The sequence below is a fragment of the Thunnus maccoyii genome, chromosome 9, assembly GCF_910596095.1.
Source record: "Thunnus maccoyii chromosome 9, fThuMac1.1, whole genome shotgun sequence".
Taxonomy (NCBI): domain Eukaryota; kingdom Metazoa; phylum Chordata; class Actinopteri; order Scombriformes; family Scombridae; genus Thunnus; species Thunnus maccoyii.
Window position 1 is genome coordinate 26045592 of NC_056541.1, and position 26278 is coordinate 26071869.

The 26278-nt window shown below is 43.4% G+C and overlaps 1 protein-coding gene across 1 annotated transcript in view; it reads right to left on the reverse strand.

Annotated features, from left to right (window-relative positions):
* hmcn2 (hemicentin 2) overlaps positions 1-26278 on the reverse strand; it is a 47696-nt gene that overhangs the window by 8065 nt on the left and 13353 nt on the right. Inside the window, exons 11-63 of the mRNA XM_042421574.1 lie at positions 25948-26220; positions 25371-25512; positions 24930-25057; positions 24078-24191; positions 23840-23998; positions 23540-23734; positions 22465-22560; positions 22190-22317; positions 21948-22092; positions 21503-21615; positions 19886-20045; positions 19576-19735; positions 16849-16976; positions 16418-16669; positions 15672-15755; positions 13655-13846; positions 13435-13565; positions 13140-13284; positions 12742-12868; positions 12488-12645; positions 11834-12112; positions 11613-11755; positions 10759-10909; positions 10323-10541; positions 10106-10219; positions 9820-10007; positions 9626-9722; positions 9380-9541; positions 9109-9222; positions 8718-8914; positions 8231-8312; positions 8003-8134; positions 7770-7913; positions 7491-7650; positions 6773-6897; positions 6318-6501; positions 6111-6208; positions 5585-5863; positions 5294-5484; positions 4686-4767; positions 4228-4364; positions 3995-4136; positions 3751-3895; positions 3415-3542; positions 3107-3263; positions 2867-2988; positions 2620-2784; positions 2366-2473; positions 2119-2253; positions 1683-1817; positions 738-1007; positions 467-657; positions 153-366 (exon numbers count right to left, since the gene is read on the reverse strand). Of these exons, the coding sequence (XP_042277508.1) occupies positions 153-366; positions 467-657; positions 738-1007; positions 1683-1817; positions 2119-2253; positions 2366-2473; positions 2620-2784; positions 2867-2988; positions 3107-3263; positions 3415-3542; positions 3751-3895; positions 3995-4136; positions 4228-4364; positions 4686-4767; positions 5294-5484; positions 5585-5863; positions 6111-6208; positions 6318-6501; positions 6773-6897; positions 7491-7650; positions 7770-7913; positions 8003-8134; positions 8231-8312; positions 8718-8914; positions 9109-9222; positions 9380-9541; positions 9626-9722; positions 9820-10007; positions 10106-10219; positions 10323-10541; positions 10759-10909; positions 11613-11755; positions 11834-12112; positions 12488-12645; positions 12742-12868; positions 13140-13284; positions 13435-13565; positions 13655-13846; positions 15672-15755; positions 16418-16669; positions 16849-16976; positions 19576-19735; positions 19886-20045; positions 21503-21615; positions 21948-22092; positions 22190-22317; positions 22465-22560; positions 23540-23734; positions 23840-23998; positions 24078-24191; positions 24930-25057; positions 25371-25512; positions 25948-26220 (8220 nt within the window). The remainder of the gene's footprint in view (positions 1-152; positions 367-466; positions 658-737; positions 1008-1682; positions 1818-2118; positions 2254-2365; positions 2474-2619; positions 2785-2866; positions 2989-3106; positions 3264-3414; positions 3543-3750; positions 3896-3994; positions 4137-4227; positions 4365-4685; positions 4768-5293; positions 5485-5584; positions 5864-6110; positions 6209-6317; positions 6502-6772; positions 6898-7490; positions 7651-7769; positions 7914-8002; positions 8135-8230; positions 8313-8717; positions 8915-9108; positions 9223-9379; positions 9542-9625; positions 9723-9819; positions 10008-10105; positions 10220-10322; positions 10542-10758; positions 10910-11612; positions 11756-11833; positions 12113-12487; positions 12646-12741; positions 12869-13139; positions 13285-13434; positions 13566-13654; positions 13847-15671; positions 15756-16417; positions 16670-16848; positions 16977-19575; positions 19736-19885; positions 20046-21502; positions 21616-21947; positions 22093-22189; positions 22318-22464; positions 22561-23539; positions 23735-23839; positions 23999-24077; positions 24192-24929; positions 25058-25370; positions 25513-25947; positions 26221-26278) is intronic.

Here is a 26278-nt window from a genome sequence, read left to right on the forward strand (position 1 = left end):
TATTAGATTGAATATCACAAAACTAAAGTTGTTTACTATTTCATATCATTGTGATCAGCAGAAGCTGCCATCCTGAATAACATGTGAATTTAGTAACAATGTCACTGTGATACTTAGATAGTACTGAGGTGCTGTGATGCCCTGGGCAATACCTGGGTAGGGACTGTTGTTGACAGTCCAGGAGATGACAGGAGAAGGTGTTCCCTGAGCGTGGCAGGACAAGGCCAGGCTCTGCCCTTTGTTCAGAGTGACATCACCTGGCAGCTCCTTGAAGACAGGCCTCATGTTGATGGACAGGTGGATGTCTTGTCTCACAGAGCCTGCTGCATTGGTGGCCACACATGTGAACACACCAGCATCTCCCGGCTGTGTGAAGAAATCAATTAGAACTCATTCTTAGACCCAATCCTGCACAGAGATTGTAGCTCATAATGCAGAGGAAACCATGGACTTTATTTAGGCTCACCTCAGCCCTCTCGATAATCAGCTCTCCTGATCGCAGGACAGTGAATTTGCCTGGAAAGTTGGGCACAATGGCACCATCCTTCTCCCATGATACTCTGGGTTCTGGTGAACCCTGAGCAGCACAGGGCAGCAACGCCTGAAATCCTTGAATGACTGATAGTTCTGTCTGCGTAGGAGGAATCATGGGTGGGACTGAAATGCAACAACATCATTATTTTAATTGAACATGTTATAGTCTGTCTTTAAAAAACTGTAAAAGAGCCATAACTCACCTTGAATAACCAGTCTCATGTCGTGGCTGGCTCTGCCGGCAAGATTTTTGGCAGTACATGTGTACAGGCCTGCGTCACTGCGCTGGGTAGATGTAATTGCCAAGGTTCCATTGGCAAAGACGTGTATATGAGCACCGTCGACCAGAGGCCTCCTCTCCTTGTGCCAGTTAACTTCAGGTTGGGGCTGCCCATCAGCGACACACTCCAGGCTGACTGGCTGGCCCAGCACAGCAGTGTACTCCACACGAGGCACACTCAGCACCGGTGGAACTGGAGAAACAGGAGGTGAACAGGTATTCATTGTCATAAATGTCAAAAATGGATAGCAGGGATCAATTAAGACCAGTTAAAATATTAGCATGACACACAATTTGATCACAAGGAGTAAACATGGAGAATCAGCCAATTCCTGGGCAACTGGTGCAATATGGAGCATCTCTCTAAATGTGTGTTCATCAATTCAATTCAATTTTATTTATATAGCGCCAAATCACAACAACAATCATCTCAGGGCACTTTTCACATGGAGCAGGTCTAGACCATAATCTTTAATTTACAAAGAGAGAGACCCAACAATTCCCCCATGAGCAAGCAATTGGCGACAGCGGTAAGGAAAAACTCCCCTTTAACGGGAAGAAACCTCAAGCAGAACCTGGCTCTAGGTGGGCAGCCATCTGCTTTGACCGGTTGGGTTGAGACAGAGAAGGGGGGGGGGGGGGGGGGACACAGAGAAGCAGAACAGCAACAGCTACAACAACAACAACACAAATATATACATGACTAGCAGCAACAAACAGCAACAACAGCAAGAACAGCTGGTGAAGGACAGAAGGACAAGATAAGGGTGAAGATATTGGTTGTTAGGTTAATTAAATCTGCAGCAGCCTGATTATGCAGTGCTTTCTCTAACCACCAACACGCTCTGAGAGCAAAAGTCCATATTACCTTGAAGGACTAGTTTGGTTCTGCCCACAGCCACACCAGCTTCATTTTTTGCCAGGCACTGGTAGGTCCCCGCATCACCAAGCGTGACACGAGAAAACTTCAGGGCTCCATTTGAGAGCACAGCCAACCTGTGACCTGTAAAACAAGTCACATTCACATGAGAATGAAAATTTGCAGTTTGACAGTTTGATAAAGCTGACTGCATGGCAATATTGCTATTCAGTCATTGATGAAAAATTAACTAAATACTTTTTTTTTTTTTTTACAGAGCACAGTCATCTACTATTGGATGTTGTCAAAGTGATTGTGAATGTTAGGAGAAAAAACACACAATACAGGGTGTCCAAGTCTGTGGCAGCATCTACAGTACAGTATTTGTCTGATACAGCATTTATGATTGATGTTAAAACTTGTGCTTGTATTTATATATTGTTACCTGCTGCTATGGGAACCCCCTCTCTTTGCCAGGTGATGGAAGGTCTCGGGAATCCTTGAACCTCACAGGGCAGAACCGTCCCATGATGCAACACCACTTGTACTTCCTCAGCCATTGGCCTGATCTCTGGGGGCTCTAAGTTCACAGGAGAACAAATACTTTGTTATATGTGTTGTTATGTTTTACCAGAAGTTTTCTAAAAGATAACGTTAACACAGTGACTTGCAGCTACTCCATGAGAGTTCACCTTGCACAGTGAGAGTGATATGTTTGTGAGCAACTCCAGCTGGGTTTCGGGCTGAGCAAGTGTACCTGCCAGCATGACTTGGCACAGCAGCAGTTATCTCCAACACTCCTGGATACACATAAGTAGAAACATAAATAATTTAATGTCACATATGATGAATTATATTCCTTGCCTTGTGGCATTATTATTTCAGTAGACCATGATGTATGATAATATGAAAAGGCCACAACACTTCCTTTGACACCTTGTCTTACCAGTAGGAAGCACACGATAACTTCCTCCTCTGGAGCCCAGTTTGGCTCCACCTTTTGTCCAGGTGACAGTGGGCTGAGGGCGCCCTTGTACATGACAAGGCAACACCACCGGAGACATTTTCACAGCCGTGATTGTCGTGACATCATCTTCAATAGATGGTGGGACTACAAGAGCAAAGAGAAAATTCATCAATTAAATTATTTGAAATCATTCTTTAAAGTCAATAACCTCAATATAAATTAATACCTTGCAGGTTGACCTCAATGACCCTGCGCTCCTCTCCAACTTCATTAACGGCTGTACACTCAAAGTAACCTTCATCCTCATTGGATGGTGACAAAAGAACCAGGGACCCAGAGGACAGTAACCTGGACAGAAGAGCACGACTGTGTCAGGCTTTAAGTTCTTATGGCTATGGGATTTGTGATGCGTGCTTATTGTGTATTCAAGGAAGCAATAGCCATATACATGTAGCTCTGTCTTTACCTGTACACAGCAGGCTGATGGCTGATATCTAATGGAGTCCCATTCCTTTTCCAGGATACTTTAGGTGGGGGAATACCTGTAGTCTCACAGCTCAGCACGGCTCTAATCCCTGTGGTTACTGTCACATTGAATGAGCCTGGACTGATTGAAGGACCCACTAATAGAAGACAGAAGAGATTCAGAAATGTTGACTACAGTCACTGTATCTCTGTGTTTAAGCATAGCAAATTTAGCTGAAATCAGAACAGGGACTATGCGTAATAAAAACAAAAATCTCTTTAACTCTTAAGTTCTTTTGCTATATTTACCAAACACCCGAAGATCCATCCCTCGGTGATCTGATCCAGCCTGGTTTGACACAGTGCAGTAGTAGCGACCAGCATCGCTCAGCTGAACCTCATGTATACGCAAGGAGCCCTCTGCTAACATAGTGTACCTGAAAGAAATACACAGCATGCTGACTTTAGAGTAGTTAAACTTCATGGTCCCTTATTGTGATCCATAAATTCACTTTTCACAAGTGAAACCAACTTCATAGCTGCAGCACAGTGTGTAGCTGTGTTTGTGTTTGAACAATTGAAAATAAAAAAGGACAGATCACCCTTTAGATGTGTTGAAGCAAAACCAAAAAAATTAGGACCTACTTCTTGTTATCCTGATTTATGGGGAAGCCGTCTTTTCTCCACATGATTGTAGGAGACGAATCACCCTCAACTTCACATGGTAAAACTGCATCCTGGCCGACATGTGCTGTCACCATTGAGCTGCTCTCCTTTATTATTGGTGGTACTAGAGAAGTATAAAAGTATATCCATGTTGTCATTTGCGTTAAACATGTAGAACTATTTTTAACAATCAGTGTATTGTTGTACTGACAGGCTGACTTACAGAGAATCTCCACTGTGAAAAAGAGACTGTTGCTTCCAGCCATGTTGGTGACCACACAGCTGTACTGGCCGCTGTCCTCAGGCCTGACTTCCTGTATCTCCAGGTACTGTCCCCCTGCCAGCCGCTGAATACGACCACCCAGCTGATGAATGGAAGGAAAAGAAACAACGTGTTTGAGTCAGAGGAGATGGTTTTTAGTTCATCTGTTTTTTGAATTTTTGCTGACCCTGTACCTGAATTTTGACCTCATCCTTGTACCACTCTATATCAGGAGGGGGGTCACTGTCAGCCAGGCACTCCAGGGTCAGGTGTCCACTAACTGGCACTGTCAGTGTCCTCACATCACCAGAGCCAAGGAGGGTCGGTGGGACTAAAACACAACCATATATTATTAGGTGATGGATATAAGTATGTGATACAAAGTATGTGGTGATTCTCATGTGAATAAATAGATTTATACAGTATAATCACCCAAACAATGGGAATAAGAATGTTGCACAGTATATAATAAACCTATCTGTGAAATCCATCAATAGACTATATAACTCACTATATGTACATTATGTCACATTGCGTGCAAGATACCACAGCTGGAAAATGCTATTGCCAGACCAAGTCTGTTTTTACTTTTGTGCATACACAGACATGATATATTTCCTCTTGAACAATACACAAGAACAGCTTGTGTCACCTTGGACTCGGACCCAGTGGTTTTTTCCATCCTCTCCTGCTGGGCTGCTGGCCAAGCAGGTATACAGACCTGCATCCTCGACCTTTAAAGACACAACATTAATCAGCTTGAGTGCTTCTTACATAACACTGGTGTATCTGAAAGGACTGATGCTGTTAAAACTTCAGTTTTCCATTCTTATGCTTTTTTTGCATCTTTTACTTTATATCTATGATGAAGATAAGGTTAAATTAGAGGTAAACCCAATTCTTGAGCTTCATATCATGTACTTTTGGTTCTTGTATGAAAAGAGTTGACATGTTAAAGTTGCAACAGGCAACTTTGCACTTAATACTCCCTGTCATTCAGGGACTGGAATGGATTTCCAAAAAATGACAATTGAGTCAACAGAATCCACCTTTTTGTTTATAAAGCAAAGATGCATTTTGAGTTTCCCTCTTTTGAGGTGCATCTCCTTGGACTTTAGTTTTCTCTTCACAGAAAGGTTCACCATTACTTATTATGAATGGAGCACAGGCTTACAGCTAGTTTATGCAGTCTTTTACAATAAAATCTACTGTAGCTTCAACTTTGCAAAATTATCAGACTATTGTTGGTTTGCAATTTACCTGAATTTTGCTAATCCTGACAAAGTGTCCATCCTCCTGAACAATGTCACTCCGTTCCAAAGGGCGACCATCCTTGAGCCAGCTAAGGGTGGGAGGTGGGACTCCTACAGCGGAGCACTCCAGCTCCAGTGGGCTGTTTACTGCTATGGTCCGCTCCTCTGGAGAGCTGGAGCTGGATATCTTTGGAGGCTCTGGATTAGAAAGAAAGAGTGTTTTGGCTAAATTGTTCAAGGAGTTTACACCGACTTTAATTTAGAGATTAATTAAATATATAGATGGTTTTGGGATTACCGAGAATGGTGAGATTAAAACTCTTTGTGCTGCTTCCAGCCTGGTTACTGGCCACACAGCTGTAGAGGCCTGCATCTGAAGGTGCCACGTCAGGCAGCTGCAGCCGTGTCTCCTGTCCATCCAGCAGCAGGTTGCGATGAAGTGACAGCGGCTGGCTGTCCTTCATCCAAGTCAGTGTCGGAGGTGGAACGCCACGAGCCTCACAGGTTAACGTCACCAAGGACCCCTGGACCACTGTAACCGGCTCCACTGGTTCAACATGATCCACACCCGGGGGCACTACAGAGCGTACACACACACACACACACACACATCTTTGTGAAACCCTGTAAAATGCTACATATAAACTCTAGGAAAATTCTTGTAACCAAAGACCCATGTTATGTTAGGTAGTGCTATAATTTGTTTGAGTTTTGTGAGACTGGAGGCAACTACTCCAGCAAAGCAAACAGTTTATCAGGTTTACTCAGCTGTTAGGGATTAGATTTATGCTATAACTACAGTAGGTGGTGTGTTATGATGGTACCTTGGACCTGGACATCATAGTTGAGCTCAGCAAGACCAGCTCGACTGCGTGCTACACATGTGTACACTCCAGAATCAGACAGCTGCACGGGAGAAATCCTAAATCATGAAAAAAGGGGAAACTCAGCATTAACTCACCTGTAAATATATAACATCTTTATGAATAATCATGATTCTATTCAGCTTTCTCTATGTATTTTAAACTGACCTCAGCACAGAGTTGCCAGAGAGGAGGCGTGTACGGGGAGAGAGAAGCAGGGCTTGTCCATTCTTCAGCCAGCTGATCTGAGGCGGAGGGTTTCCTGTTGCGTGACACTCCAGAGTCACAGCGCTGTCCTGCGTGACCTGGACCTCTCTGGGGACGGTGGTCTCACCAGAGATAGATGGTGGGACTGTGATGAAGCAAATTAAACCACTATTATGATAATCAAATAGTTGTTTTAGTCATTTTTCAATCAAAAGTGTAAAAGGTTATCTGGTTCCAGCTTCTCACATGTGAAGATCTGTATTTGCACAATTTGGTACAGTAAACTGAATGTCTTTGTGTTTTGAATCAAAAAATCAAAAATCATTAGTTGCATTAGTTTTGACCATCAACAAAAAAAGAAAAAGAAATGGAACTTGGGCAGTAGCACAGATACACAATTAAATGTTGAAACTGACCTAGCACAAAGAGTGTGTAGATCTTGCTCTCCTGGCCAGCAGGGCTGACAGCCAAACAGGTGTATGTCCCAGAATCCTCAGGACTCAGTCTCAGTAAGGTTAACGTGCTGCCATCAGGGGTCACACTGCCAAATTACAAATACACAGCATGTTTTCACATTAATACAGTGTATTTCAGCATCAAATTTTCCATATAAACTGATTTCCATTATTTGTCTGCCCTACCTCTGAACCTCAAAATTACTTTCCCATCATCATTATCATCACCGTCCCACGTCTTTCTCACAGTCACACACATAGAAACACACACACACACACAGACAGACAGACAGACATTTGTCTCCTGCTTTCTCTGGCTGGTGCAGTTTCAGTGACCATATAAACTGCTGAGCAGCTGTAAAACAGCTGTTCTTACTGTTCCCCATGATGAAATTAGGCAAGGGACTGTAAATGACTTCATTTGTCTGTCAACAGATCGCTCTGTCATGCTCATAAGCTTGATTGCTGATGCTTAGTATTTAATTTCCCAAACATTTAGGGAATGACAAGTATTGATTATTGCTTGTAAAACAAACTGAGCTGCTTTCATTGAGCAAAAGGTGCGAAATGAAGTTATACATTATATACACAATTGTAATAACATTATTATTACTATTACTTCATACAGTTCTGTCTGCATTTAAACCCTGGCATTAAATGAGGACTGTGAATGACTTACGCAATGTGACGAGTGTCTGATCCCTCTAAAGTCACTCCATCTTTCAGCCAGCTGAGGAGGGGTGTGGGGATTCCAGTTGCTCTGCACTCCAAGGTCAGCTCCTCTCCCATGGGTGCACTCACATCAGATGGGTGGTCAGAGTCCAGGATGGTAGGCGATACTGAGTAGGGTAAAAATTACTGTTAAATGCAAATAAAAATAATTCCTTTTCTTGATGATATGTATAATTTTCTAAGGTGACTGTCCCTCATTTTGCTCAAATTTCAAATAACTCTTTACCCTGCACTGTGAGTGTGTAGTCTTTCTGTGTTTGTCCCTCGCTGTTCTTGGCCACACAGGTGTACATCCCAGCATGAGACAGGGTGAGAGGTCCCAGCTCAAGCCGGTTCCCTCGAATGGACCACTGCCACTGTAGACTGCTCTCTGGAAAGCAAACATGTTCACTTATACCAACTGTCACACATGACAGGTTTATACTATTCAAATTACTCCTATCATTGCATTCTTCTTACCGATAGGAGTTCCATCTTTGAGCCAGGTGATGCTGGGCACAGGGACCCCTGAGGCCTCACACAGCAGGGCCACATGGGAGCCCAGGGTGTAGTTTAGAGACTCCTGGAGAGGCCCATCCAGGACAGGTGGAACTGTGAAAAAATATTTGTATTATAATTTGAAAAATTATTACCACTCTCTTTTGAAGACAAAGTGTTACTTTGAGAACACTGCAGAGGTATTCTCACCATAAACTGTCAGCCTGAATGTCCTGTCGATCTGACCAGCCACATTGGATACTTTGCAGGTGTAGGTGCCACCATCGGCCATCTAGGAACCAAAAAGGGAAGGCAGTGTGGTGAGGGTGGGCATGTAAGTGAAAAGGGGACTTGGATCCTTCCTGCATTGCCAGCTGACGCATGAATTAAGAGTTAAGTGGAATAACTTGGAATAGGGTTAAAACACTCCCTCAAAGCAAGGGTGAGCTGGCGCCTTGACATGTATGCAACTGTCTCCAATTTTCTGAGTTGTTTCCAGTCGGTGTATTTTATGGGATGAGTATGTGAACACTGAATAACGCACAAAGGGCTTTGGACATTTAATAAGTTAAGTGTGTATAAAACTGGAAAGTGAAGTCAATGTGGGCCCTGTAAAAAAACAGTTTGAGTCATCAAAAGACTTTTATGCTTTGTTTGCAGCCTCAAGCATGTATGACGTAAGGACATTTTTCCTGACCTGAACTCCTATGATCTCCAGCTGGTGACGATCCATCTTCAGTCCATTCCCTGCAACCAGTTGCAGCCCATTTTTATACCATGTGACCTCAGGCTCAGGGACACCGTGGGCCTCGCATCGTAGGGTGACAGAGGAGCCAACCTGCGGGGTCACCAGGTCTGACTCAGCATCAAGACGGGGCTTGAGGGTGGGCAGTACTGTTGGTTTGTACATATAAAGAGGGCATGATCTCAGTGTGATTATTCCAAATTGGTATGATTCACTTCTAAACCATACTCGGTCACAGCTGGCTTGCAGAAAACTAATTTTTTTTGTTGAGACACTGTGTTGAGATTTGATCATCTGTATATCTAGCTGAATTGTGCAGATGGGTCACCATGTGTTCCCTCACCATAAACCCTGAGGAGGATACTCTTTTGGTCCTGGCCAGCTGAGTTGGTGGCTGTGCATACGTATTGTCCTGCATCTTCCAGCCTCGCCTGGGGCAACTGCAGCATCTGGCTACCTAAAGTATTAAAAAATAAAAGAATAATATAAAATTTGAAATGTACAACAGCATCTGTGCCATAATTAGATTCAAACAAAAGCAATTCTTCTAATTAAATCGGGTCAAAGTTGAGAAACAAGAATTATTTGAGTATTGCTGGTTCCTGAGGTCTGACCTGGCAGAATGTGGATACCAGTGCTGAACTGGAGAACCTGTCCGTCTCTGGTCCAGGTGATCTCTGGTGGAGGGTATGCTTGGACATCACAGAGCAATGACACCATGTGGCCCTCGATCACACTAACCTCCTCCTCCTTCTGGCCTGTTATCCTAGGAGGCACTGAAAGACAAACCGACAGTTGCATTGTGCATGTGGAGGGCACGTCATCATAAAAGTGTTTGGATTTTGGGCTTTTCATCTCACCTTGCACTTTCAGACTGAAGAGCTTCTCAACTGTTCCAACCTTGTTTTCAGCTACACACAGGTACCCCGCCATGTCTGAAACCTGGACACTGAGGAACTGAATGATAGGATAGGATTGTTATTCCTCAATACAGCATGTCACAGTTGGATCTATTGGTATGCTGGTATTTGTCTAGATGTCATCACTGGCTCACCTGGAGTTGTGTCCCATCCTCACTAATGAAGTGCTGTGAGTCTGTGTGCATTGGCTGCCTGTCTCTCAGCCAGGATATGACTGGAGCTGGGTGCCCAGTCACATCACAGTGGAGGACCACAGTGCTGTTGACCACTGCTCCTATTTCCTCCATAAACTCCTCTGATGCCCCCATGATCACAGGAGGTACTGAGGAGGTGAAACAACAGACGTCAGAAATTATTTTGTATCATTTCCAAATACATACCTTTAATTTAAAACTAAAATATGCACATGTGCTTGCTTACCCAGGACCTCCAGTCCAAAGTGCATGCGGTCCTCTCCTGCCTCATTGACAGCCTGACATGTATACTTTCCAGCATCTTCTTTCTGCACTCGGGCAATTTGTAGCACCTGTCCACCTGAGGGGACAAACCCACAAAACAGAAGATTTACTCATGAATATGAAGTCTCAGTCACATGTCTGGTTTAAATGAGATCACACAGGAAGGAGTTTCTGAAGACCTGGAAGTAGTATCACTCCATCAGCAGTGGTGAGCTTTCGGCCATCCTTATACCAGCTGAGCTTGGGTGGGGGTATGGCGTTACTCTCACAGGACAGGCTGATGGGATGACCCAGGACCACTTCCCGCTTTTCTACCATGTCATCGTTGTTATCATCATCCTCATGTCCCAGACCCCAGGCTGCTTCCCTGTTAGTCACGCGGTGGAAGACTGGAGGAACTAGAGAGGGGAGCATGTTTTTGTCAGTGCAGTTTATATTATTTCAAAATTTTCAATTCCTAAAATATAAATCATAATTATACTATGAAAGAAGTCTTGTATCACATCTGCAACTAACAGAAAATTAAGACAAGTTTTTTATTAGATGTTTTCTTTTAAAGTAAAATTTCTTGAAGCACAATTCTGAGGATAAATACACATATTTAACTGAACACACCATGAATGGTGACATGAAAGTCTCTCTTGTCCTCCCCTGCAGAGTTAGTGACCACACAGGTGTACTGCCCTTCATGGGAGAGCATGGCGTTCTCTATGTGGAGGAAGTGGCCACTTTCCTGAATGCCGGCATGGGAGTTTCCGGTGAGCAACTAAAGGATAAATAAATGAATAAAACATCAGATGATATCATCTAGGTGAAATATTGCGCCTAGTGTCTGTGAGTTTCTAAGAGGCATTTAGATTTAAATGTTGTAATGTTACTACATGAATGGACATTCAATATCATGGTGGGTTTGACAGGTCAGACAATCATAATGCCTTTAGCAGGTGCTCAAATGTCTGGCTTTTAAAACTTCCAGCCTGTATTGTGTTTTGAAAAAAAAATAACACCTCCAACCCCATTTTAAAAATTCAAACATGAATCTAAATGTTATAAAACATGTAATCCCTTCACCTAATCCTCCCTAATGGAGGCCCTGCAGAACATACATATACAACACACACACACACACTGAACGATGGATGTGGCAAAATATTTCAGCTGCACATGAAAATACTGTAGGTCAAGCCAAAAACAAACAAAGCACTATTATTACAGTGTTTTACGTCATCACATTCCTTCACTTTATGCTTCTTTTAGTCATTTGCTATAATTAACCGGCTTACTCATGGCTCAAAATCTGGAGTGGAGGTGGCTTGTGCAAGCGGATGTAAGTCCTATTGAGGTTGTTGTAATTCGTACTGGTTGCCAGTAGAGGCTGATAGAGGCTGGAACATGCACGTGAAAGCCACTTGAGAAAGAAACGTTTGCGGTTTTAAGAGATGCAGAGCTTGTAAGGATGATACACCAACCTGTCCATCTTTGAACCATGCAACCTTGGGCTCAGGGAAACCTTTAGTGAGGCAGGAAAGAGTTAAACTGCCATTGATCCGTACTTTCTCTTCCTGACCACCAAAGGTCAAGGATGTAGAGTCACCTTCTATCTGTGGTGGGACTGATTAAGAACAACAGACATATCATTACAAGTTTGGTTTAAGCCATTTCAACTTGTAAGTGTGTGAATGTGTCTTACCCAGAACACTGAGAGAATAGTGCTTGACAGCAGTGCCGGCTGGATTAGTGGCCCGACAGGTGTAGAGGCCAGTGCTGTCTCCCTGTGCTGATCCCAGTCGTAGAGCCTGCCCACCACGGGTGTATGTCAGCTGGGGACTGGACACAATGGGCTGGTTGTCCTTCAACCAGGTGATACTGGGTGTGGGTGAGCCCTCAACATCACAGGGCAGGACGGTGGGGAAACCCAGAACCACTGACACCTCTGAGGTCTCACTGGGGCCCTTGATGGTAGGGGGGGCTGGAGAGAAAGACCGACAATACATCAATGTGTAACAGCCAGTAAGATTTATACTGAGGGACCCTAAATACCCTAAAAAAGCCTCCAAAAAATTAAAAATATATTATGTTCAATACAGCTCTTTCCTAAAACAACTCTGCTACCACGGCACTTCTGGAACAGTAATCAACTCAAAAACCCACTAACTTTAGTTAGTGGGTTATTGGGTTATTACTAAGAGATTTTTTATTTTCTTGGTATTTTTCTTTCTTTTGATTTTCTATATAGAAAGAAAATACAAATGCTGAATTCAGGTCAATGTTGTTACTGTACAGTTTGTCATTAGGCTGTCTACACTTTATTGTAGTCAAATAGAATCAGGGGAAAGGTAGACACCTTGCACTGTGAGTCTGAACTGGCGCATCTGAGTTCCTGCATTGTTACTGGCCAGACACTGGTATAGCCCCTGGTCCCTCAGCCGTACTGATTTGACTTTCAACACTTGGCCATCTTCCAGAAACTCCACATGTGGGTCTCCGTCACGGGACAGAACCCTAGAGAGAGGAAGGAACGACAGATCAGATCAATACAACGGGTACTACATCCTGTGTGTAGTGCTGAATGTCACATCAATAAACAGTGATGCTTACTCTCCATCGCGGCTCCATTCCACCCTGGGTGCTGGTTTCCCGCTTACTCTGCACTGAAACTCCACTTCCTGGCCCAGCACTACAGTTAACTCCTGCAGCCGGGATGTTCCTGAGATCACTGGCGGAGCTGTGACAGTACACACACAACAAGGACAATGAAAAGTGAACAGATTACATTGTTAACAGTGTTCATTCCAGATAGTTAAGCTGTTAATGAGGTAATTGTCATTGACAAAATGCAAGTTTCATTAATTAAACTGCTAAAAGTTCCTTGGAGCTTTTATGTTTGCTTATGGTAAGTACTTTCCTGAGCAGTTATATGTTTTGTTACACTCAATACATGTACTCTATTATTATATATCTTAAATATAAGTGTGCTTGCTGGTTAATAACCTCACCTTGCACCACTATGTGATATTCTCTTCGGGCTTCTCCGGCTGAGTTTTGAGCTGTACAGGCAAACTGCCCTGCATGTTCTTGCTGGACTCTATAGATTCTGAGCAGCCTATTCCCATTCTGCAGATACACCCCAGGACTGTCCACCTGGACATACAGAAATCAGCACAATGATTGCATAGTGTTACATTGTAATTACAGTGATGACCACTTGGTGGCATTGTACAGCTAGATATAGTCAAGATACTGTATGTTAACAAGTTTTACATGTACTGTTAATGTGAAGACAAAACTCACAGGATGACCATCTTTACTCCAGGTAATTATTGGTGAGGGGATCCCAAAGGCATCGCAGCCAAGAGTGAGAGGCTGCTTCAAGGTGACAGTGAGGTTCAGTGACTCGCCATCATCTTGGATCTCTGGGGGAACTGAAACAGCACGGGGAGAGAAGGAACATTTGTGTTTTCAGTGTTTCACAGTGACATTTATCAACTGTGGGTATTTCGTTAAATCTCACCATTCACTTTCAGCCTGGTCTTTCTCTCCACAGAGCCTGCCTCATTGGTCGCCACACACTTGAAGTCCCCACTGTGACTGGCAGATGCTTTGCTAATTACAAGAGCGCCATCCCTCGCCACAGAAAATTCTGATTGTTCAGGGTGTATCTCCAGGCCATTCTTAAACCAGCGTACCTTGGGATGAGGTGAACCTGCAGGTGCAGGAACAAGAAGAGATTTTGGAGTGAGTTAAAAGTTAGCTTTATTGATTACTGACAGAGAGAAAAGTTACTTCCACCTCTCTGCTCCTCTATAAGAGAACTTAATGGGCAAGCGTCCCAGACTAGAAAAAGTCAGGGCAGCAGGGGAGACCATGCCAAAATGGTTAGAGTCCTCTCTGCATGCAAGCTTGAGAGTCACATAAAAAAGTAAGATATGGTATTTGGAATTAATGTACGATGAAAGATTTAAAATGCTAGCATCAAGATTTATTACCAAACAGAGTCTTGAGCAGTAAGAATAGGGGTGGTTCAAAAAGCAGTTCAAAGGCACTGATGCGTACACCCAGGAGCCTGAAACAGATGTGTTCTGTGGATTACTGGGTGAAAAAGAGCCGGAAATGGTCAAGAGGCGAATGGTGGAACTGGGAAAAGGTGGAGGGGCGGATCTTGCACCCAACACAGTTGACTCCCAGGTCAAGGACAGAACAGCAATCAAAGAGAACACAGTGGAGTGAACCAAATGCCATGGCTCTGTCTATTTACAGAGGTGTTACATATAGAAACACCACAGACGAGGAAGGGACATCAAACACAGCACCCTTCCCCAATCCAGAAAATAATAATAACCACAGCAGATGTAGCACAACCAAAGGTGATGTTATCGTCTGTTGCCTCTCTGAACACATGTTTATAGTTAAGAAGCTCTGAAGTAAATTCATTATCTCATTGCTGGGAGGAAATGCATACAGATGTTCTGTTTTATATGTTAACAGATCTCATTAGTAGACTTTGAATTTATTTGCCGGGGCTGACGAAGTCTGAGATTATCTCTTCCATGTGTTTCTCAAATAATTACCTTTATCAAATGCAATGCGCTTGTTGGTGAATTAATAATATCTTTCTGGTAGAGAGTGCGTTTTATCTCTCTCATACAGATAAATCTCTTGAGAACAATGAGGGGATCCTTGTTTCCTGCTGCCGGCTGCCTCTCTTGAGTGTCAAGAGCATCAAGCATTTCTGTGTGAGCCCTCTGAGGCTTGGTACAGTCTCCCTGCCTGCCTGTCAGGAGGTATGACTTGGATGGATTGAGGGCTAGTGTGGCTTCTCCTTCCTCTTCCTGTGCTTCACGGTGCACCTCAGACATCTCTGTCCTTTATCTGCCAGCAGCAGCCTGTAATTAGGATTCCTCTCCCAGCAGGCCCTGACGCAGAGGAAAGCAGATGTGGCTCACTGAGGCAGCAGGCAGACTGATGTTCCAGCTGTTGCTCCACATTAGACGCAGTCCTCACCTTCTCTCACCAAGCTGGTTACCATGGCACAGCCCCACACAAACAATACCTGTTTGCATGGGCTGTCAGAGGGTAAGTATCCATCAGTGCATCTGCAGACATTCACCAACACTCACTGTCTTTTTGAGAAACAGCAAGCTCTCCACAGCCCTCCCGGATGCTACCTTGTTCGCACAGAGATGTTAAAATATGTAGACAAGAACTTGTCTCTGGGTGCCAGGATGAAAAGAAGCTGTACCTTTTATGATGGCAGGAATTGTTTTTTTTTCCCCAATGTGACAACTAAAAGTCTATGGTGACAGTGAAACATTCCTTTGATGGTGCACAAATACACATATCTGTCCTACATTTAAAGTGGAGTTTTCTTTTGCTACATCATAAAGACAATCCTAAATAAAAGACAACACTGCATCAATTTTAGGGTTTCAGTCACACTGTGAATTGTGTTTCATCTGAACACCAAACCTTTCACTGCCCAGTTCTTTTCTGTCAGTCCAAGGCTGACTCATGTGTGAATCATTTTGTACCTTCAGCTGGGCAAGGGATGATGACCTTGCTGTTTGCTACTTTCTCCATGATGGCATCTCCAGGTTCTGCAAAGGATGGGGCCTCTGTGAAGATAAAAAAACATGTGAACTACTGGTTCAAAGTGGAAGGGCAGTTGATATAGTGAACTTGAAGTGAAAGGTGTAATGAGAATTAGTCAGACAGGTTGTGTTATCAATAGCAGTTCCATTGTCAGTAAAGAAGTGAGTGAAGAGAAGCCTTTTAGTGCATCTAAGCGTCTGCTGTAGGTGTATGATTTTAGACTTCTCACATGCATACTACAAATCAGCTAATACCAACCTCAGGCTAAGTGTTAGTGAAAATGGATCATCTTTTCGTTACGGGGAAATTATGCTCATAAAGTGACTCTTGGGGTTCTGACTTGTGTGTCCCCAAATTCCTAATTAACACGTTAATTAATCCATTGAAAAAACAGGCAGACCTCTTATACAAGTTAATAGAGGCTTACATGACTGCTTATCCTCTTGCAGCATGGAGCTGCTGTACTGTACCTCAAGGGAATGAACCTCTAAAGACGAAGAGAGTCTAAAACTGGGGCACTGTCAGCGTATATAAATGTTCAAATCACCAGTGCTAAGAAATCTTACAATGCAAGCATGATTTAAAATATATTGTATATATTGCAGGGTTTTGTTAATTTCTGATTACTCTTAAGGTGAAAATCAGAGCTGCAATGGAAGAGAAGAACTGAGGTGCAGGTATTCACCGAGAACTTCCAGCTTGATCTCCAAGGTCTCCTGTCCAGCACTGTTCCTGGCTACACATCGGTAGGTGCCCTGGTCAGCAAGACTGACCTGCTGGATCCTGAGGGGCAAAGTGTTCTTGACCCCAACAGGAAGTCCATTGTGAAACCAACTGACCTCAGGGCTTGGTTCTCCCTGGACCACACATGGCAGAGTCACTGTTTGGCCGATCAGGGCTTTCAGGAGGGAAGGTGCCGGCTGAATCCTGGGTTTAGCTGAGGACAAACAAACAAAGCAAATACATATCTTACCACATCTGTTAAGCTATTTAGATATTTTACATATCTGACATAGTTTACATACTGTAAGTTAGAAGTGATGTATTCACATGACAGTGTTTTGAAAAGGGAAGTTTTAAGGTTTCTGACTTTCTAATGAAACCCCACAGACTTACCTTGAATGTGTAAATTGTAGCTTAGGGATATGTTGCCTGCTGGGTTTTCTGCAGTGCAGGTGTACAGTTTACTATCAATCAGGCGCACATCAGTGATCTTCAGAGAGCCTGAAGGCAAAACAGTGAACCTGGGAAGTGGTTAGGGGTCAAGGGCAAAGAGATGGAGAAAACACAACACTTTGAGTCACTGAAGATCTACAGCCTGTTTTGGGACAATAGGCGTTCCTGTTTTGAAGTAATATTTTCCTCTACTGTCCCATTTTCACCTCAGAACATGCATACATCTGTAAGACCACAAATATCACAAAATATTTACACTGGTTGTCCAGTGTCAATAGTATTGGGCAGCCAGTATTATGTACTATATGACACTAATATATATTTTGATATCAACCTTGAGAGTTGTGTATGTCTGTGAGGACACATTTCCAGATGCAATTTTGCATCTGTTACTATTTTTAGTAGAGGAGGATGAGTTGATGAACAGATTGAGACAGTGAATTCCCAGTGCGGCTTCTGCCAGAGGCTGACTGATTAAGTGGTACAGTAGTATGTAAAATGGTAAGTTAATATGTACAATTGTTTAAGTATGGAGGAAGGAATAGGGCCTAATGATACTGTAAATTTGCCAGGGTGTTTTTGATTTTAAATTAGGATATTTTCTTCACTTTAAGAATGAGTCAGTAAGCTCTAAATACAAAACAAAAGTTGCAATACATTGTAAAGCTGTTGATGGTGTCTTTGCATTTGCTTTGTTTGGTTGCATTGAAGAAAAATGGTAAATTGTCAATGTTAAATGGATCTGTGATGGATGAAAGCTAGGAACTAGAAAGCATTCAGTGTCAGAGTCAAGACTTCTGCCAGGGTCTAGTAATCTCCCCAATGAGTTGTTAGTTTCACAATTACCATTGTCTGGGGTAATTACAGTATGAAAGGGTAGCTGAAGTTTGACCTGATGATGTCACTGTAGGAAAGGTCAGAAGCTTGCCAAAATCAATGGATTTCTTCCTGTTGGGAACAATAATGTTGCACAGCAACTACTGTTTGTTATATCTAAACAGATCATTTCAAAATCAAAAGGTTAGCCTGATGGTGGTGCTAGATGAAAGGTCATGCAGGTCACTGTGTATGTTTCATCCTCTTGGAAACAACAATGTGGACAGCAAAGTTTATCCCAATCCAGCCATTAGTTTTTAAGATGTTTGTCACAGACAAACAAGTGGACAGATGGAGGCGATCACATTCACTAACCTCCACTCCAAAAATATGCTTTGTATGAAAAACAACAGCAGTTAAATGTAGGTAAAAATTAGTTAAATGTAGGTCAGCAACTTTAAAAGGGTGTGTGGTAACTTGAATTGCACCAGAAGCTATCCAGCTGTATAAATGCATACTTATTATTTACACAAATGTGAACACACCTCTGTGATTTATCTGAGATAAGTATGTCTCCTAAGCAACTGAATTATAACAATAACATGTTCATGTAAGTGGAAATGAGCTGGAAGCACAAAGGGCTCTCTATTTCAGCTGCACATATGGTGTAATACGGCTCCCCCACCTCCTCAAACAGCCTTAGGAGAGGCAGCAACATTCAACATCAGAACCAAATGACTGTCTCTGCAGTGGTCAATCTGTGGTCAGACTGCAGTGTTGTTGCTCGGCAGTGCTGTGCTGACGACTGACACAAGCTAAAGCACACAAGACATGAAACACCCCTCTCGCCTATCCATCAGTCCCCACATTGGTGTCAAGTCATCTGTTTACACAGTCTGACATAAGGACTAACTGGGACAAATTGGCCTCATCAGGATTAGAGTGAGTCTGGAGTGAACAAATCCACTGACCCAGTGAAGAACAGCTCTTTTGTCTTAACCCTCTTCTGTCTTTTTGCTAGTAACCTAAATGCATGGTTATAGCAGAAATCTGGCCGCCCACTGATTCAAGTTATTTCAACAATCAGCACCCCCTGGTCATTTCTTCTGACCCACAGAGTGTAGCGGGAGAGAATGAGTCTCCCTTTACACAGCTTGCTTGTTTCCGCAGGTCCCACATATGTAAAGCATGGGCTGATGTGGGGGTTGTTCACAGAGATGTGTTATTCTCATCAGTAAAGAGTCAGCATGTTGTTTTACTGCTGAAGCACCCCAGGGAATCCAAACATCAGGCAGACAAGGCTTGTATCTTCCTCTGTCAGTTAGTTTTCCTCCCCTCTTCCTGGCATCCCCTACGCCAACCCCACCTTTTCCTTCTTCCTGGCCCCCACGCAAGTCATGCTATATCTGAGTCAGTCACCACCACAGCTTTCAACTCCCTCCGTCATTCTTCTCTCTACCCAAAACCAATTCGGTCTGGTGTCTGGCCCAAAGAGTCTGTCTGTCATCTATCCAGTCTGTGTCCCGAGACAGCCCGCCTGTCTGCACCCAGAGTGACCACACATGAACATCTGGGACCAGATGTTCTTCTTCAGTTTAGCCGACAAGTGAAGCCCGCACACAGCTCTCTGGCAGATTGTTGCTGTTGCTGCTTCTGCCTAGCTGCCCTTCAAAAGGAATCACTAAATGAACTCCAAACTTTAGCAGCAGCTTTGAATGGCAGCCAGTCCCTCATTAAAGCTGAGTCACATGTTAAATCAGGGGTAAGGTATGGTGAGAACTTTTGCCTTTAGTTACATGTTTAACTAATTTTACTACATCATTGCCAGAGTGAGGTAAGACTTCCTCTTACCCAGCTGTGACGGGGGGTATGGGATGCCCATTTCTGCTCCATGTGACGAGTGGAGAGGGACTCCCCTGGGCCTCACAAGGTAGAACAACCTCTGTCCCCACCTCTGCAGCCATTTTCACTGTGTTGTCATGGCCACTCACTCCCATTATCTTGGGCATGGCTGTAAAAGAGGGAAAACCAGAGGGAATATCATCTAGGCTCTTGTTCAACTAATACAGACATTTTGACTCAGAACATGATCTGCAGACATCAAACACTGGAAAACACTGCTCTGTTTGGGTGACTGTGGTCAAACATTTATTTGCCTTACTGTTAACACTGAGCTTGATTTCTCGGCTAGCATAGCCCACAGAGCTGGTGGCAGTGCATATGTAAATGCCTGCATCATCGGCGGTGGGGTGGGGGATGTGGAGGTATCCATCAGGGTCAGACTGGAGAGAGGCGCGGTTCCCGGGCAGAGGCTGCCTCCCCTGGAGGAACGGCAGGCATTAGACCAGAATATACTGTAGATAAAAGCTGTCCACACAAGAGCGTAGGGACTCTAAGCTTAGTTTAAGGTTTACAGCCCAACCTTTGATGTCTGATATAATTACAGAGCTCCCCTTTAGCTCACTCTCTATCTCAAATAGGCGCACACAAGAATGCAGCCTGCTGCACACGCACTTGCTTTGAACATAAAATTGCTTTTACAGATTCACTTTTATCTGACAAGAAAATAAATTTACTTGACTAGAGCACTACTCTGAAAATGTTTGGGGAAAAAGCAAAGAAGAAAAATTTGGCTCACATCAACAATATGTACGAAACAACAGCATGTTGACCCAACTTAGCAATGCTGACTATGTAATGTGTTTATTTTGCTGTGTTTATTTTTTCATGAGCAAAGTTTGTGCTCTTCTATAAATGACTATTAGGGATGACAACAGTTTATAGAAAAGGCATTTGATTGTGCCTGACAGGATCATATTGTGTCATAACATCCTCTGACTACCTCTGCATTATTTATAGCATTTCTGCTGTAATTTTAACACAATGTCTGTGAAAACTAGGCAGATGTGTAGTATGACACATGCAGTCTGAAGATAAGGTTCCTGGGTGGGTAAATGATGTTGTCTTTGGCCTGGTGCAACAAGCTTGAAGGTTTTCTCCTCAAGATATGATTACTGAAGTTTTGTATTAGAAGGTGCTGTGAGAAAGGTTTTAAATAGCTTCCTGGGGTATAATAAAAAACGAGTGATTTCTCACAGTCAAGCCGCAGTATGGTAAAGTTGCCATGGTTACATCCTTCCTGGTCAGGTTAATCAAATCTTGATTGCAATGCAAAATGTTATTGTTGGTGGTGTTTTTAGAGTGTTCTAATAATATTCTTACAAATCAGAGAAAAATAAGGCCAAACTGGACTGAGGAAGAGAAACTTTAATTAGATAATTATTAGAAGATAATGTATCCATAAAAATAATCGTATTTAATTATATCAATAAGGAAGGAATCTTAAGGAATATTAAGTAATTCATTAGAGCCTTAAAATTCACATTAAGTTGATTACCTTTTTTTATTTATGAATATTTCTTAAGGACATGACTGACGAGAATGCATTATTAGATGAAGATGAATACTCTTTTACAGTCAAGCACCATTATGCTAGTGTTGATTACATTGAGAGCGTGCTGACAACTTGTTTGGCTCAAAGTTGCACTGAGCACCATATGAAAAATCTAGATCCCATCACCATTGCAGGACTGTATACTGATCTTTGCTTAATGTCTTAATGATGATTCATTTTCAGAGGAATGGACGCCAAGTGTGATCTTCTGTGTAGGATGTCGTGGGAATCAGAACTAACCCATTAGTCACGCATGGATTCATGAGATACAGCCAAATAATCATAGAGAAAAGTAAATTTGGTCTGCGATTGTGACATCCTTACCTTGGACCAGGCAATAGCTGGCTTGGGAACTCCGCTAGCCTCACATGATAGTGTGATGGCTACACCCTCGTTGGCTATGTAGTGGTAAGGACCAGCGTTGATCTCAGGGGGCACTGTGAAGGAAGTAGGTCACAAAACACAGCTGTCTGACTGGCCGTGAAGAAGCGGGCCCACAGCATTATCGCTGGCCTTAGCTAGCCAGCAGTATCAGCGCTCCAGGCATTTCTTCATTACAAACTGATGATGAACCATAATCTGGCCTGTCTGTCATTACTCTCCCATGAACAAAATGACCCCATTCATCAAAGCATGCAGTAAATTGAACCCTCTCACTATGATGACAGCAGGTGGTCAAGTCATTGACGAATTATTGTTTTCCACGCTTAGTCAGCACATTGTTTTCCTGACTGTCTAAACCTGCCAGTGTTGGACAGTGTGGACTTACCATGGACCTCCAGGCTGACTGTGATGTTCGTGGAGCCTGCTACATTCACCGCGGTGCAGACATATGTCCCAGCATCTTCTGGGACGGTTCTTTCAATGTACAAACTACCATCACTCCTCAGGAACATTCGCCCATTCAGCTGAACCTGTGCAAAGGGAAAAAAAGGACTGCTGTCACACAGAAACGTGGAGATTATTGATAAAATGATCCATATTCAAGAGTTAATTACCAGCCAGGCTTACAGGTTTTCCATTTTGGGACCAGTGTCTTTCTGGAAGAGGTATTCCATCCAACAGCATGCAAGGAATACTCAGGGACTGGCCGATACCAGTGGTGATGATCGGGGGACCTTGGGCCAAGAGAGGGGGCTCTGCAGAAACATGCAAAGTAAAGACAGAAATACTAACAGCAGGAACGCATGAAAGAATTTAAAGGCCAAACTCAGCTTTGAAGTTGCTGCCATTGTTTCTAAACTATGTGCTAGTGCAGAGATATAAAAGAGCCTAAACAAGCCTACCCAGTCCAGTGACACTAACTCTGGCTTCAGTTTTGATGGTTCCAAACGGGTTCTTTGCCTCGCAGATGTACAGCCCTTCATCATCCAGCCAGACACCTGAAGTCAAACACACAGTAAAACATCAATGAGGACACTTCATCTACAGACATCCAACACACTCTATACCGCTGAGATGAGCAATATCTCTACACATTGAGAAACAGACCAGTTTATCTAGAAGAATTAGTCCACACTAGCAGCAGTTAAGTCCTCTGCTCAATAACAAGTGGTATTATTGGTTTGACTGCGCTGTAATTAGGAGTTAAAAATAGAAAATAACGGGATTAATAGGTTTGGCCCAGCTGCTAGCCTGCTGACACACATGTCCTGCTCAGTAAATTCTCTGAACATCACATGTTGCAAGATCAACATATGATTCAATTCTTGTGTTTAGATAGTTAGGCTGATGTTTAAGTGGGTGATGACAAGACATTAAGCATTAAAGCAAAAAGTGAGGAGCAGGAGGGTGAGGGAAGATGGAAGTTTGTGAGTGACACACTATGGACAGACATGTTTGGTAAGACAAAAACAAAAAATAAAGCCCTCTGCAACAGATTGAGCTAATTAGGTCAGACGGCATTCATAAATGGAAACAGTGACAGAAGCAGCCCATGCAAATATGTCTGTTCCTCTCCAATATAATATTAGGCACACTATAAACATTTAGTCATTTAGAAGGAGCACAAAGGATCTCCTTCAGTGGCTAAGATTAAACATATTGCAGGCGGGAAGGCCTCCAGAGTTCACAACTTAAATTCCCTTCAGCCTGATGAAAACACAGTGAAAGAGAAATGAATGAACAATGGATACTTAGTGTCTTAGTGAGAGCTATCTAACTTAGTAATGGCAATGATATCTTGTTGCAACTCTCTCAAGAAAATGTTTTGAATTTGATATGAAAGGCTGCACCTGTTCTATGTATAATCACTGAGAAAATTTCAGTCATGCCAGTCAGTGAAAGGCAACCATGAAGTTGTATTAGCCAGCAGTGCAGACCAAAGCTCAGTGTTGTTATAGTGCTCCGTGAATAACTCACTCTGGATTAGAAGGAGTCCGTTCTCTAGCTGCATTGTTCGACTGTGGCTGTCTGTCCTTGTAAGAATCTGCCTGCCGTCCTGTCTACGCCAGGTCACTGTTGGCTGCGGGAAGCCTCGGGCAACGCAGGGGAGGGTGATGTTCTCCCCTACGTTGGCCGTTACATCAACTGGTGCCTCAGAGAACAATGGGCCCGCTGTGGAGGGGAGAGTGGTAAAAGATGAATTTTCCTTTGTTTAAATGGAAGAGAAAAGAGAAAAAATAAGCTCTGTCTAACATCTTAGTATGCAGACGCTCTCACCTCCAACCTCCACACTGACAGTGCCAGACGAGGTTCCGGCAGGGCTGCTGGCTACACAGTTGTACTGACCAGCATCCACTTCCTGCACCCCTCGAATGTGCAGAGTCCCGCGGTGTACATCCTGCTCAACAAAAGGAGCAGAGCCCACCTCAAGCTCACCTGCAAACACAAACAAAATAAGCCTGCTGGTCTCTGACATGTCATATTCATGTACGCACTGTGTTTGACCTTAACTTACCTTTGAACCAGTGGACAAGAGGCGAGGGAATGCCCTCGGCTTGGCACTCCAGAGTAGCATCACCCCCAACAGCTACAAGCACAACCTGCTGTACCACTGTTATTCTAGGCACCTCTGAAGGAAAAAATGGAAATCTTAAGATGCAGATCAACTTTGAATTTTTTAAAGGATTCTTATCTTACAGAACATTTGTATGCAATTCTACTATATGTTGAAATAATGGTAAAGTATTATTGGCCAGCAAAAGCTGCAGAAAAATCTGCAGTAATTATAAAAACTACGTTTACATTTCACACACATTCTGTTTCAAGAGAGCAGGGATAGATGCTTTTAGAGCAGGCAGACAGCTGAGCTGACAGGATTAGATGATCTACAGTATCTTACAAGGCTCTCGCTGCCTTGACAGATCAATGTTGTTAAAAATGACATTCAGAGACAAAAGTGTGTATAATACCAGCACGCCCCAGGAAGAGGCTGCCACAGTCCATCAGTGTTGAGGTTTGTGTCAACCACTAACTGACAGCCGTGACTGAAACTTCAGGCCTACAACTGTCAGCACTCACAAAACAATGAGAGAAATATCCTATTGTGTGAGACAGGCCAACATGTGGCCACACTCACTCAAAGCAAGTGCACAACTCATGCTGGATATTATTCACAGATTTATTCAAATTGAAAGAAATAGAAGCAACACAGACAAGCAAAATGTGTTGCCTTATTTGAAGTCTGAAAATTAATGCTTGCATAAATTATTACTCTGAACAGAAATTTTAAAAAATGTAAATGAGATGTGGTAAGAAGAACAGTTTGGGCAAATGTCAGCCTGAAATCTGCAGCAATATGTTGACTTACCTGCATAAGTGAGTGACACAGACTGAGAGGCAGTCCCAGCCTCATTGGTTGCTAGACATGTGTAGCTCCCAGCATCCTCTGGGAGAGCCCCTCTAATGGTCAGAACTCCAGGTTGGTGTAGACTAAACCTGTATCACGCAATCAACAGAATTCATGTTTGTTGGCTCTTCATGATTGCATGTGCAGATGTAAAAATTAAATTCATCTCTAAACCTTTCTGCTGTTCTTGGGCATCATGAGACAGATGTTTCTTTGAATATGCATTTACACAGACACATAAAGTCCTTGTGGCCTGAGAAAAAAAGATTTTACATCAATAGATGTAAATCTCCAAAATGAAGCAAACAAGATGTGGCATTCGCGCATGTAGTTAAAGTGGAAAGTAATGATTCTCAGAGTCCTCTGTGCCAGAGGTGTTGAGTGGGCTGAGAGTTCCCTTACCTCGGCTGATTAGTGAGGAACATGTTTCCATGGCTCCAGAAAAGTTGGGGAGGGGGGGAGCCGGACGCTGAGCAGACGAGGCGGATCTCATCCCCTCGGGAGAAAGCCTGGCGCTGGGGGTGAACTACCACAGACGGAGCCTCTACAGTTGGAGTGAAGCACAGGCAAAAGGCTGACGATGACTCAGGGTTTTGTCACTGCTGCATGATGTCATTTATAACTTCCCATAACAAGTTTAACAACAGTAAACATCACTGACGTGGGCTACAAAGCAGTTAGCAGTACTCCATGTGTGAGATTACAACTGGCGGACCATAGTGAGGACAAGTTTCACATTTGCTATTTTTGAAATTCATCACAATCATCTGACGCCATGCCCACAATAGAGGCCTCAATTTTCTACAAGCATCAACTCTGGCTGATGAGAAACATTTTCTGACAAGGAAGTGGCTCAATCCGACTGTGGGGAGGTTAAGCCAATAATGGAAACCAGATGACGGGGGCCTGAGAGGAGCCATGAGGCCCCGGTGAGTTAAGTGTTTAAGCAGATGACCAGTGGGGTTTCATCCTACTGTACCTGGGACGAGAAGCCACACGGTGATTCTGGTGTCTCCGTGGGTGTTGGTGGCCACACAGTGGTACTCTCCAGCATCTTGAGTCCGCACCCCGCTGATCTGCAGGGATGAGTCGGACAGCAGCTTCACCCTCCCTGTGCGGGCTCGGATGGTATGACCCGCTCGATGCCAGGTCAGGTTGTGGCGCATGGAGCCCTCCACCTGACAGGACAGCACAGCCATGCCTCCCACTGAGGAAGTCACATTCACTGCTGGCTTTAGAACCGGAGGAGGCTCTGTTTTAGTGGAGAAACAACCAAAACATAAAACTGGTGTTATCAGCGGTGAACAAAC